The sequence below is a fragment of the Pagrus pagrus genome, assembly GCF_965226575.1.
Source record: "Pagrus pagrus genome assembly, chromosome: 22".
Classification (NCBI taxonomy): Eukaryota; Metazoa; Chordata; class Actinopteri; order Spariformes; family Sparidae; genus Pagrus; species Pagrus pagrus.
In genome coordinates, this window is record NC_140204.1 from 18,629,484 (window position 1) to 18,643,314 (window position 13,831).

At 40.2% G+C, this 13,831-nt stretch overlaps 2 protein-coding genes across 2 annotated transcripts; both read left to right on the top strand.

The window, feature by feature from the left end:
- Positions 1-4,487: 4,487 nt before the first annotated feature.
- LOC311251293 (uncharacterized protein) lies at positions 4,488-5,387 on the top strand (the record flags this gene model as incomplete). Its single annotated transcript, XM_084343668.1, has 2 exons — positions 4,488-4,545; positions 4,687-5,387. 2 exons carry the CDS (start codon positions 4,488-4,490, stop codon positions 5,385-5,387), a joined length of 759 nt encoding a protein of 252 aa, XP_084199794.1.
- A 4,188-nt stretch (positions 5,388-9,575) lies between these two features.
- Positions 9,576-12,426, top strand: LOC311251294 (uncharacterized protein; the record flags this gene model as incomplete). Its single annotated transcript, XM_084343669.1, has 4 exons — positions 9,576-9,633; positions 9,717-10,367; positions 10,491-10,616; positions 12,404-12,426. The coding sequence occupies 4 exons, from the start codon at positions 9,576-9,578 to the stop codon at positions 12,424-12,426; spliced, it is 858 nt and encodes a 285-aa protein (XP_084199795.1).
- Between the last annotated feature and the right edge of the window lie 1,405 nt (positions 12,427-13,831).

Consider the following 13,831-nt stretch of genomic DNA (forward strand, 5'->3'; position numbering starts at 1 on the left):
TGTGTACTCCAGTGTGAAGCTGTAGAACTGGACCTGTTTCAGCAAATACTCCTTTGTGTGCTTGTGTTGGCGCACAGGACATCTCCTGGTGAGGACAATTTGACCTGCAGTACCTACGCCTCACTGTCCTGTTATTACTGCTTCAATTGTACATCATAGTTCAACTTTTACTTCCCGCAAATTCATGTAAAATGAAAAAAGAAAATGTGCAGTCTCATTGGTCAACTCACAATACATTGCTTTCTGGTAGAACATGTTTTCCTTCAACCACAGCCGTCAGGACACCTACTCATGTTACAATATCTGCTTGTTCTGGCTGACATTTCTATGTTGCTTGATGAAAAAACAACATTGTATTGCACTGTAGATCTGTCCAGTACTTTTGAAGCTGTTGATCATAATGTTTATTAAATATTCTGCTTTCTATCGGTCCTGATTAATCTCCTTTCCACCCGGTTCAGATCATATTTTAAGTAAATTTCAGATGGTGTCAAACCAAGTTCCCAGATGGTTAGTGTGAAGGAATTTTCCTTCTTAGCTGATGACCTTCTGTTCTGTGTCTCTGATAAGACTGAAGTTAACAAGCCCGGTTTCTGACTGTTATGCAGCACCTGTCTCTCACTAAAGAAGTCCAATCTCAGGTTAGACTGATTGTTCTGTCTCAGCACATAATGCATGTGTGTCGACCCAAAAAGATATATAGTACAGCATACAGTTTGACCCAGTTCACGCTTAAGTAAACACTGACATCCAACGATAGGTTAAATAGACTACTGTTCAGAATGGTAGTGGTTGACACACTGTACTGATCACTATTATTCTCCTTGGTCAAGCCTGTCAATAAAAGCTGCCTCTTAAACCCCTCGATTTCACCAGATACTTGTCCAGTCCGCTTCCGCTCCGTCACGGCAGCAGAGCTGATAGGCTTCACTCTATATCTATGTGTTAACTTCCACTGGGTCCGCTGTGCTGCGTATCTGCTCCGGAGCAGGTACAGGAGCACCACGCAGCAATTCCACCGAATTCAGCATGGAGCAGACAGGAAGTCAGACACCGATACAACAACATAACATCCGGTTAATTTTCAAAATAAAACACTCTGTGTTGACGCCAGCACAAAAACCTCAAAAAAGAGACAAAAACAAGCTCTTCTTCTAATTCTTCAGTTGGGAACACTTCGTGTTGTTGTGTTTATAACACATACCTATAACTGCGGACCCGCGTGATTATGAAATTATCGAGGGAACTCCCCGGTCTCGTAATTTCAGCTGTTCGGCTGTTCTGTACCGTGCCGGACTCAAAACGCAGCCGGTGGGGGTTGCCAGACGACAGATGACCGAGCAAAACCATACTGGAGCCGGATTGCAATGAGCATGCATCCAGTGGAATCTTTGGGTAAGACATCGGGTCTCCTGGCATCTTCTTCATAACCACAAGTCCACCAGCTCGTGGAGACGTATTTTGTTGTACTTTGAGACATATTTTAGCCACCTAAAAGAAGGTACACCTAAAAAAGTAGATATCCGTGTAAGTGCACGCTATGTTTTGAACATTTTTGGTGCTTTACATTGTTTCTCAGACAGCCGTGTTATACAGTCCACAGCAGGCATAGCTATACCTGTGTGTAGGAATACAACAGAGCCGCTAAATGGACATAGGGAAAAAAAAACTTAAACGTTTCCCGTGAGCATGAGATACTTTTCTCGTGAGCACGAGAAAGTCACTATTTATTCATTGAAGTGTAGTTACGGTGAACTCGGACTGCATCATGATTAGGACTCACAATGAGGATATGGAGTGTAACGATTCTGTGAGAGCTGTCACTGACTTTATTTACAGGCGTTCATAAATCATACAGTCCATATTCGCAGGTGGTGAGGATGATCCAGATATAATGACTGGAGAAGGCAGAGTGTGAGTCGGAGACTGCGCTGTCTCCAGTGTGCTCTGCACGCTATCTCCAGTGCGCGGTGTGCGCCTGACAGCACAGTGTGTACACTGCAGCGATTTCACACAAACCACATGAAAACTAAGATCGCATTTAGTGAAACATGAACCGGAGGCTATTCAGTCTTTAATGCTTTTTGATTTAATCTTGGATTTCTACCATCGATTATGATTACTGGATCAGTTGGTTACCAAATAGTCCGGCCCTCTCCGCTGCACTCCAGGACAGGGAATGTGATGATGGCACAGCACTCAATGGGGAAATATTGATTTTAGATTTGTGTTGGCTGATATTTTTACAACTGAAAGGTGTTTATGGAATAATTATTACACTTTACTATAAGCTCAAATACATAAGTACAACGACGCGAGTAACACTGCTGGTTTGAATGTTTATGAAAATGCTCACAAAAATTTTTTCGTGAGCATTTTCATAAACCTTGTATTTGTAATAGCCTCGTATTTGAGCTTATAGTCAAGTGTAATAATTATTCCATAAACACCTTTCAGTTGTAAAAAATATCAGCCAACACAAACCTTAAATCAATATTTCCCCATTGAGCGCTGTGCCATCATCACATTCCCTGTCCTGGAGTGCAGCGGAGAGGGCCGGACTCTTTGGTAACTAACTGGAAGAATTATTACACTTCACTATAAGCTCAAATACGAGGCTATTACAAATTCAAGGTTTATGAAAAAGCCATATATTTTTTAGATGTGCCTTCTTTTAGGTGGCTAAAATATGTCTTGCTGTCACGCACCCTGCTTCTACACACAGAGGGAGGTCATCTACTGCAGGTAACACACTGTACAGGGAGAGGTACCTCATACAAGCCCACATCAAAACACCCGAACTATCACTTGAAGTAATGAGGCATTTAATGTGATAGCCGTTTGATCTATGAAACATTTTCTAAAGACCTAGTAAAAAAAAAAGGAACATTCAAGCTGGGTTCAAGACACAGAGCTAGTTTCACTTTCAAATCTGAAAAAAAAAAAAACAGTATACAATCCTTTACTTGAGTGGACAGCCGAGGTATATTGCCTGATGCCCAAGTATATTTGGTGGATCATCATAGCATTTTTAACATTTATTTGTTTTTATCCGTCCAGGAGAATGACACCATCCATGATCGATTTACCTCCGGAAGATCTGCCCTTGCTCTACCCTTCCCTTCTACAGCATTCACACATGTTCTGCAGAGAAACAAACAGAGATGTTCTCTGATATCACATCCTTCCTACAAAAGTACTGATTGTGATACGGCCCCTATTTACTGTAGGCCTGCTTATGCTGTTGTTTAGTACAAACTTGAGTGCACCTGGTTCATTCTGTACCACGTTGGTTTCAATAGTTTTGATAGGCTATATCATTAATGACAAGCTGCCTCAACATGGACTCACCTGCTGTTGTGAAAATGTAACTGTGTGTGTGCATTAAGGAGGACAACTAAAGCAACACTATGTAGGCAAAGTCTGAGAGTGATTCTGAAAAAGACTGATTTTTGAATGTCATTCTCAAGTCATCAAATGCTGATCTGATTGATCTCGATGAGACTTTAAATGAGGCTTAGTTTACTTCTTACAGAAAATGTGCTAATGTTAGCATGCTAACACACTAAATCAAGGTGGTGAGCATTTTCTTTACAGGATATCTGCTAAACACCATGCTCACAATGGCAATGCTAGCATGCTGATGTTAGCTTGATGTTCACTGAATGTTCATTGTGGTTTTCAGCAGGCTGTAAAGGTGTTAGCATTCTCACACAGATCCACCTAAAGACCCTTAAACATTCAAATACTGCACAGTTCTTACCAGCACTTATTTTATGGCTTAGAGAACAGTGAGAATAGCTCACAGTCAAACAGTAACAAGAGAGAGAAAACTTTTAAAAGTCAAAATGTTCATGTGTACATATGATTGCTTTTGTGCTGCTGCCTGTCTATTTCTATACATGAAAGGGAAATAGACTTTGGTTTATGGCACTTAAAGCATCAGAAACAGAGTCCTGTTGACTCATGCAAAGATCGATCCTCTGAAAGAAGCGATTTATTTGGTTTATATTGTGGTACTAAACTTTTAATGTATATACATATATGTTACAAAACATCTGTTAAATGCAGCACAGAATGCAGTGTTGGTTAAAACCTGAAATAATATTTTGTTTTAATCACGAGATGGTATCAACTCTGGATGATCTGCTCCAAATCATGTCCTTCATTTCTGGTTGACATAATGGCATCTGGTCCATTGCTGAACGTGGAGCAGGACTCTTATTGTGTATTGGTGCGAGTGTTTATATTTGATACAGGTCAAATATTTTTTCAGTGATTTTTAATCCAATTTCAGGTTGAAGTTTTCCATTTATCTGTGATGTGCGACTCCAACCAACGTGACACTTGTGGCAGTGAACATGTGACCATGTTTCCTATATAGCTCATACAGAGTTATTTCAGGCTGGCCAATCAAACACAGTCTTCTCTCTAAAGGGTGGAGAAGGTGTCGAGATTTTTTCATTCAACACAAGGATTCGAACACGATGACATCTCTGAGGCTTGTCTTCTTCCATCTGACATGTTTGTTCTTGAGGATAACGGGTGAGTTGAGTTTGATGATTCAAGTATTCATTTTGTAATGTATGGTTACTCCTCATACTAATGTGTCTGATGTAATGATTATTCTGAACTCTTTCACAAAGAAGTAGCTGTGTGTTTGTTTTGTCTCTCATTTCATTTCAGCTCAGACAACTGCTCTGAAGTCGTCCTCGTCTGTTCATCCAGACGGAGGTTTTTTATCACTAAAAACTGGGGACAGCTTGACTTTGCCATGTTTCTATGGAGCTGATGTTGTTGCGAGGTTTTACTGGTACAAACAACCTCTGGGACAGAAACCACAGCTCATCTCTTCATTCTACAGGATTGATAAAAATGGCACTTTTCATGGTGAATTCAAGAACAATCCACGCTTCACACTGGATACAAGAGATGGTAAAAATCACTTGAAGATCTCAGATCTGCGTATTTCAGACTCAGCTGCTTACAACTGCATAAGTTGTTTTGCAAGCATTTTAGAAATTTCAGAGAGTATTACTGTCAGTGTGACGGGTTCAGCTTGGGTCCATCAGTCAGCTCCTGAGATCATGCAGCCAGGAGGCTCTGTGACTCTGAACTGTACAGTACACACTGGGACCTGTGATGGAGAACACAGTGTTTACTGGTTCAAACACTCTCAAGAATCTTATCCAGGACTCATTTACACCCATGGAGGCAGGAATGATCAGTGTGAGAGGAAAGACAACACACAAACACACACCTGTGTCTACAACTTGCCAATGAAGAGCCTGAATCTTTCTCATGCTGGGACCTACTACTGTGCTGTTGCCTCATGTGGACACATACTGTTTGGAGACGGGACCAAGCTGGACTTTGAGGGTGAGTAACTGTTGGCCCATCTCATAATTACTCATTGTTACTTCTTAAATAAACTCACAATAAAAACAGAAAAAATACAAAAAACACTCTGTTTGGTTCTACACAGATGATGTTTCCTTGGTGTATTTCTGGAGGGGAGTTTCGGCATTCACCACCATCCTGGCTGTTTTACTGGCTTTCTCAGTGTGCATGATGAACAAGGGAAACCACCGCCAAACTTCAGGTAACTAACACTGTGTGTGTGTGACAGCTTGTATTTAATGAACATGACTTTGAATAAAAAGCTTTTTCTGTTTCACCGCAGAGTCTCGATCAGGATGTTCAGCTCCCTCCAAAGAAAATCCAGAGGTGAATAAAAACTGTTGATTCATTCAGACCCTTTTGTATTGAATAATACATGTCTTCTGTCAAGAAAGTAACTTTAAGTATTATATATTTTGTTACCAGGGTTACCAAAATGAGGACAACCTCTGTTGCGCTGCTTCAAGTGTCAACCTGACGAAGAGACCAAGAAGACAGAGGGATCAGACCTGGAGCCAGTGTGTGTACCACAGTGTAAAGCAGTAGAGCTGGACTCATTACGTTTGTACTTTTGAGTAAGAAAGGATTTTCTTATTGACTATTTTTTACGTAGATTTAGATTAAAGTTTGAACTAAATATACTTTTAAAACTTCTCTGTGGCCTGCAGCTCTCATTGAACTGCTCTAAACTTTGCTCATCTGTATATTTAGGATACTTTCTTGTGTAACTTTGTTATTGTGCATATAAACCATGTATCTGAAATTGTCACGTTATTATGAATGAATGTGACTTAACCAGTATAATCAGTAGCTCGGATATAACGTCACTGTAGAAGCCAAGTGTAAACTTTCATGATATAGACTGTCTCATACTCTCTGTGTTTATTGGTTGATGGTTTTTAACCAAATAAAAAAAAAAAAGTATTTTTTGTGTGTTTTTTATGTTGTTACTGATCAAATAAATATAATAAAAGATTTGGAGTACATTGAGTTTGAAAAATGATTTGTATCCTTGTTTGATCAAGAAGTAACTCAGACTTCTTCCAACATAGTACGGCAGCATGATCTTTCTCAAACATCGATCGTGACAGTGTCTGTGCACAGATATAGTAGAGGCTGGAACATTATCATTATTTATCATTATCATCATTATTTATTGGATCTTGAGACAGTATGTGTGCATTCATGTTCACTCCGTGGCAGCACTTCTCTGGCTTCATCGTTTTGAGTGACAGTTTATCAGAAAAGTATGTGATTGTCCAACCAACCCTCATTTGTGTGGCTGTGTTGGTGCACAGGACGTCTCCTGGTGAGGACAATTTGACCTGCGGTACCTACGCCTCACTGTCCTGTCATTACTGCTTCACTCGTACATTTCAATTCAACTTTTACCTCTGGCAAATTCATGTAACATGGAAAAAAAGACGTTATGCTCCTGATGATGATATTTTATTGAATACACTGCTTTCTGTAGGTCTTGATTATTCTCCTTCCCACCTGGTTCGGATCATATTTTATTTTCAGATGGTTTCAAACTAAGTTCCAATAAGTTAAATGAAGGATCCAGTAAGGACCAACATTAGAGCCCCTGCTGCTTTTTGCAATGACCATCTCTATGCTGACATCTTGTGCGGCATCTGCTCTACAGCAAATGAGGCCTTCACCTGATTACCATCTGCTTTTGACAACATCCAGAGCTATTTTATTCATTTAAAGCTTGTTTTGACTCCAAAAAAGACACAAATAGAAATTATGTATTTGAGATGAGAATGGAGCATTGATGTTCCTCTTCTGATCCAGACTCTAAATGGAAATCTGATAGGCATTTGGTTTGAAAGCAGTCTGATGTGCAAAGCCTGTCTTAAAGACCTAGTTCAAAAATTAAAAATTCAACTTGGACTCCAGATGTAGAGCTAGTTTCAGTTTAAACCCAAAAAATCAAAAACAGTATGCCATCCACAACATCACCTACACTGACTTATGGAGGTCCTCCTTGTTGACAGTGCTGCTGACACTATGAGATGTCATCTACTACAGTGCCATTCAATTCATTACTCAGGACGGCTCTCCCACTGTTTCCCACACACAGACTTTACTTTGGCGGGCCCGGCTAGGTATATTAATGGCCGCTCTTTGGCGACCCATCTCAGCATTTCTTACTTGTATTTTTACTTGAGTAATCATCCGAGAGAATGATGCCATCTGCGATCAATGAACTTATGGATGAACTGCCCTTCTTCTACCCCTCCTTTCTACAGCATTCACACAGAGAGATGTTCTCTGACATCACATCCCTCCTATAAAAGCACTGATTGTCATGTGACCTCTCCTATTACTGTAGGCCTGCTCATGCCGTTGTTTCGTACAAGCTTGAGTGCACCTGGTTGTTTTTGAGATGTCATTCGATACCACGTTGGTTTCTATATGCGACATAATAAAGAGAAATCTTCCTCCACATGCAGCTCAGCTGCTCTTGTGAGAACAGAATCACAGGGGAAAAACTAAATGTGAGGTGTGTTTTTTGTCGGCCATTCTGTTGGAAGTTAATCGCATCTCCTTTCCTAGTTGAGTCGGGACAAAGTACACAACTATGACACCAGATTACATAATAGGTTATAGGTCATAGGTTGTGATTGATTGATTGATTGATTGATTGATTGATTGATTGACTTGAGAAATGTGGATCTTGTACTGTACACCTTACTTGTGGAATTCATTCCAAAATAAACTGAAGTTAGAAACTGAGAGACTGTAAAGTTTCAGTTTTTTATGTTTTAAATGACAAACATAGCTGTTTCAATAAGTGTGTCAACATGTGTGTGTTTCTGACAAAGGCTCACTGTCCCCAGTCGAGAAAAATCTTATCTGTGGATCAGTGGTTAAAGTTAGTTTGTGTAAACATTTGGTGGTGAGGGTGAATCTCCAGGAAATTAATTTAAAGTTTCCAGATGTGACAGATGTGAATCAACACGTGCCTCACTGACAACATAACACCGCGTCTTGACATAAAGCAACGCGAGCGAGCGAGGAAAAGTGATTAGAATGTGTACTTTTCAATCAGCCTCTCCTGACGAGCCGCGAGCGATATCGCTCCGTCCAGCGATGTCGCTCAACCCCGAAAAAATCGCTCGCTCTGTCTCTATCTGGACGACATTTTGCGGCGGTGTCCCGCCCCTTAACACTTCTTATTGGTTGAAAAGTACACAACAAAATCGTCACGCTTCAAATCAGGACACCTTCGCGCGAGTTTTCGTCACCGTTTCGCTCGCTCGCTGTATGTCAGGACGCGGTGTAATGGTAGTTTTCAACTGTTAGCATGCAAACACATTAAACTAAGGTGGTGAGCAGTTTTTTTAATAGGATACCTGCTAAACACCAGCATGTTAGCATTGTCATCATGAGCATGTTAGCATGCTGATGTTAGCACGTAGCTCAAAGCACAGCCTCAAATAGCTGCGAGCATGTCTGTAGACTCTTGACCTTGTTTCACTGAATATCGGTCAGTGCAGTGTTCATTGTGGTTTTCAGCAGGCTGTAAAGGTGTTAGCATTCTCACACAGATCCACCTAAAGACCCTTAAACATTCAAATACTGCACAGTTCTTACCAGCACTTATTTTATGACTTTGACTGTGAGCTAATTTCACTGTACTCTAACAGTAACAAGAGAGAGAAAACTTTTAAAAGTCAAAATGTTCATGTGTAGATATGATTGCTTTTGTGCTGCTGCCTGTCTATTTCTATACATGAAAGGGAAATAGACTTTGGTTAATGGCAATTAAAGCATCAGAAACAGAGTCCTGTTGACTCATGCAAAGTTCGATCCTCTGAAAGAAGCGATTTATTTGGTTTGTATTGTGGTTTTATACTTTTAATATATATATATATGTATATATATATATATATATATATATATATATGTTACAAAACATCTGTTAAATGCAGCACAGAATGCCGTGTTGGCTACAACTTGAAATAACGTTTCTTTTTAACGTTTTTTCTTTTCTGTGACGTGCAACTCTAACCAACGTGACACTTGTGGCAGTGAACATGTGACCATGTTTCCTATATAGCTCATACATAGTCATTTCAGGCTGGCCAATCAAACACAGTCTTCTCTCTAAAGGGCGGAGAAGGTGTTGAGATTCTGTCATTCAACAAAAGGATTGGAACAGGATGACATCTCTGAGGCTTGTCTTCTTCCATCTGACATGTTTGTTCTTGGGGATAACGGGTGAGTTGAGTTTGTTGATTCAAGTATTCATTTTTTAATGTATGGTTACTCCTCATACTAATGTGTCTCGTCTGTTCATCCAGACGGAGGTTTTTTATCAGTAAAAACTGGGGACAGCTTGACTTTGCCATGTTTCTATGAAGCTGATGTTGCTTCAAGGCTTTACTGGTATAAACAACCTCTGGGACAGAAACTACAGCTCATCGCTACCTTGTTCAGGTTTGATAAAGATGGAACTTTTCACGGTGAATTCAAGAACAATCCACGCTTCACACTGGATACAAGAGATGGTAAATTTGACTTGAAGATCTCAGATCTGCATCTTTCAGACTCAGCTGCTTACAACTGCATGAATAGTTTTTTAAACACGTTAGAAATTTCAGAGAGTATTACTGTCAGTGTGACGGGTTCAGCTTGGGTCCATCAGTCAGCTCCTGAGATCATCCAGCCAGGAGGCTCTGTGACTCTGAACTGTACAGTACACACTGGGACCTGTGATGGAGAACACAGTGTTTACTGGTTCAAACACTCTCAAGAATCTCATCCAGGACTCATTTACACCCATGGAGGCAGGAATGATCAGTGTGAGAGGAAAGACAACACACAAACACACACCTGTGTCTACAACTTGCCAATGAAGAGCCTGAATCTTTCTCATGCTGGGACCTACTACTGTGCTGTTGCCTCATGTGGACACATACTGTTTGGAGACGGGACCAAGCTGGACTTTGAGGGTGAGTAACTTTCTAGAAAAGATTGTCCCATTTGTTAAATAGTCATTCTTATTCCCCCATAAAACTTAACATGAAAACAGAAAACATGCTAAGGCTCTGTGTCTGATGTCTGTCTCTCTGCAGACAAAGTGGACCCTCCTGTCTTGGTGTATTTGTTGAGTGGAGCTTTGACATTCACCACCATCCTGGTAGTTTTACTGGCTCTCTCAGTGTTCAAGATGAAGAAGAGAAACAGTTCTCAGTCTACAGGTAACTGATAATATCTGTATCTGACAGCTTTTATTTTACATATATAACTTTTGAATGAAACAGCTTTATTTGTGTTTCACAGAGTCTCCAGCAAGATTATCAGCTCCCTCCACAACAAATGCAGAGGTGAAATTTATCTTAACAATCCATTAATTACCACCAAAATACCTTTTAATTGTACAACAGAATTTAGAAGTTGATTGATACCGTAATCCAGTAATGCATATTTTATCACCAGGGTCACGGAGACGCAGACAACCTCCATTATGCTGCTTTAAGTGTCAAGCTGCCCAACAGATCAAGAAGACAGAGGAACAACACCAACAATGAATGTGTGTACTCCAGTGTGAATCTGTAGAACTGGACCTGTTTCATTACTACTGTCTCAATATTAATGGATTTGCTATCGTCCTTGTGGTCTGCAGTCAAAAGATGCGGTCCAGTATTCCTAGAAATTATATATTGTAAGAAGCAACAGTTTTAAAAGTGTTGTCACTGGATGTTATGTTATCTGGATTCATGGAATCAGAAGATAAGCTTCAAACAAGCCAAATCATGGATGTGCTTTTACATCAGTAGTAATTAAATAAAGCTAAAATATTTACTGGATCTTGAGATGATACATTTGCATTCATGTTCACTCCCTGGCAGCACTTCTTCTGGCTTCATTGTTTTTGAGTGTGACAGTTTAGCAGAAAAGCATGTGATCAACCAACGCTCATTTGTGTGGCTGTGTTAGCGCACAGGAAGTCTCATGGTGAGGACAATTTGACCTGCAGTACCTACGCCTCCCTGTCTTGTTATTACTGCTTCACTTGTACATTTCAATTCAACTTTTACCTCTGGTAAATTCATGTAACATGGAAAAAAAAATGTGATGTTGATAATACACTGCTTTCTATTGGTTTGATTATTCTCCTTCCCACCTGGTTCAGATCATATTTTAATTACATTTTCGATGGTTTCAAACCAATTTCCAAGATGGTTAGTAAAGGATCCAGTAAGGACCAACATGAGAGCCCCTGCTGCTACTGTAAATAAATGAAACCTGAAAATTGCAATGACCATCGTTTTGCTGACATCATGTATGCTATCTGCTCTACCGAAAATCTGGCCCTCACCAGATTAAAGTCTGCTTTTGATTACACTCAGAACTCTTTTATTAATTTAAAACTTTTTTTTTCATTTCAAAATGTTTTTATTGATTTTTTGGCAAAATGTGGAAACATGAACAGATCAACGCAGACAAACAAAAAACAAGACAGAAAAGATGACAATTTAGCACTGCTGTGTAAATGCTGTACATTAACCAATGTCCTGCTCATCCCATATGCATTGTACTTTGCACAATAATTTTTTGTACTTGTAATAACAACAGGATAAACAAATGAAGGCAGAGTAGGCAGTGCGACCCGCCGGAAAGAGACTCAAAAGGATAGGGAAGGGGAAAGGGTAGAGATGTAGGAAACAACTAATTTAAAGTGGTTGCATCAAATTCATTTGTATAGCAGTCTAGAAAGGGGTGCCATGTGTTTTTGAATTTTTCCAAAGAACCCTGGACTGTGCACCTGATTTTCTCTAGCTTGAGGAATGTCATTACCTCACGAATCCAGCGCGAGTGGGATGGGGGAGTGGCAGATTTCCAGTTCAAAAGAATAAGCCTGCGGGCTAGTAATGTTGAGAATGCTATTAGGTCGGATTGATGTCTGGATATCCCACTGGTGCCAGGGGCAACTCCAAAAGTTGCGATAACAGGGTCTGAGTTAACCTTTCTTTTGCATATGTAGGAGAATGTGTTAAAGATCTCTGACCAAGTCCAAAACATGTGGCCTAAAGTGGCTGGGGCCTGATGGCATCTGATACAACTTGGGTCTATACCAGGATTCATCTGGGCTTATTTGGACCTGCAGAGATGTAGTCGGTTCAGTACTTTGAACTGTAACAATCCGTGTCTAACAGATTGAGGATGTATGGATTCTTTGGATCGCTTTTTGCCAGATTTCCTCAGAGAGCTCCGTGTCCAAGTCCCCCTCCCAATGTTCCTTCAGGTGTAGCACTCCATTTTTTGAATAATATTGTATACTTTAGACACAGAGCCCGTTTGATGAGGCTCAATTTTTTAGACACTCATCGAGCGTGCTTATGCGTGGTTCAGATGGGAAAGATGGAAAGTGTTTACGAGTAAAGTTGCGTATTTATAAGTATTTGAAAAAATGCGAATTTGGTACTCTGTACTGTTTTACAAAATCATCGAAGGAATTGAATATCCCATTTGTGAAAAGGTCCCCCACACTGCGTATTCCCTTTTCAAACTAGATTTGGAAGGTCGAATCGATCAAAGAAGGTTAAAAGAGAGGATTTGCAGTAAAGGCCAGAGACCTCAAAGCCTGCGTTTGGCCAAAGTGCTTATGGAATTGGCTCCATATCAAAGGGTGTCTTTGACGACTGGGTTATCTGTATGAACCCCTGCAGCCAGTGGTGGAGGGCCACACAACATAGATGCTAGGAAGGCTGGCACACAGGATTGCTGTTCCATAAGGGCCCAGAGAGGGCCTTCCCACCTCACAAAATAATCATACCATATAGTCAATTTCTTAATGTTGGCTGCCCAGAAATAATATAAAAAGTTTGGCAATGCAAGACCCCTGTTTGCCTTGCATCTCTCCAAAACAGTTTTGCGTACGCGGGGTATAGATTTATTCAAAATGAATGTGCTTATTTATTTATCTAGTTCTTTAAAGAATGATTGTGGCAAAAAAAATGGGAACTGTCTTAAATAAGTATAAAAATGTAGGTAGAATAATCATCTGTTTTGAGTTGATGCGCCCAGCTAAAGACAATGGGAGAGTTGACCAGCGCCTCCTAGCTTGGTCCATAATTGGTTAGAAATTATGTATATACAGCTCTCCGTAACGGTGTGTTACTTTGACTCCCAAATATGTTAAGGGGCCAGTTATGACTCTGAATGGGTATGAGTTAAAGGACATTGTGAGTGCTTTCTTGTTAATTGGGAATAATAAACTCTTTGCCTGATCGATTTTGTAGCCTGAGGTCACGCCAAATTGTGATATAGTGTCCATGCACTCTTGGATTGAAACCTTAGGATCAGATTTGAACAACAAGAGGTCATCCGCATATAATGAAACTGTGTGAACCTGTCTGCCTCTGTTAATACCGACTATTTCATTGTTTTGCCTCAGAGCTATAGCTAGTGG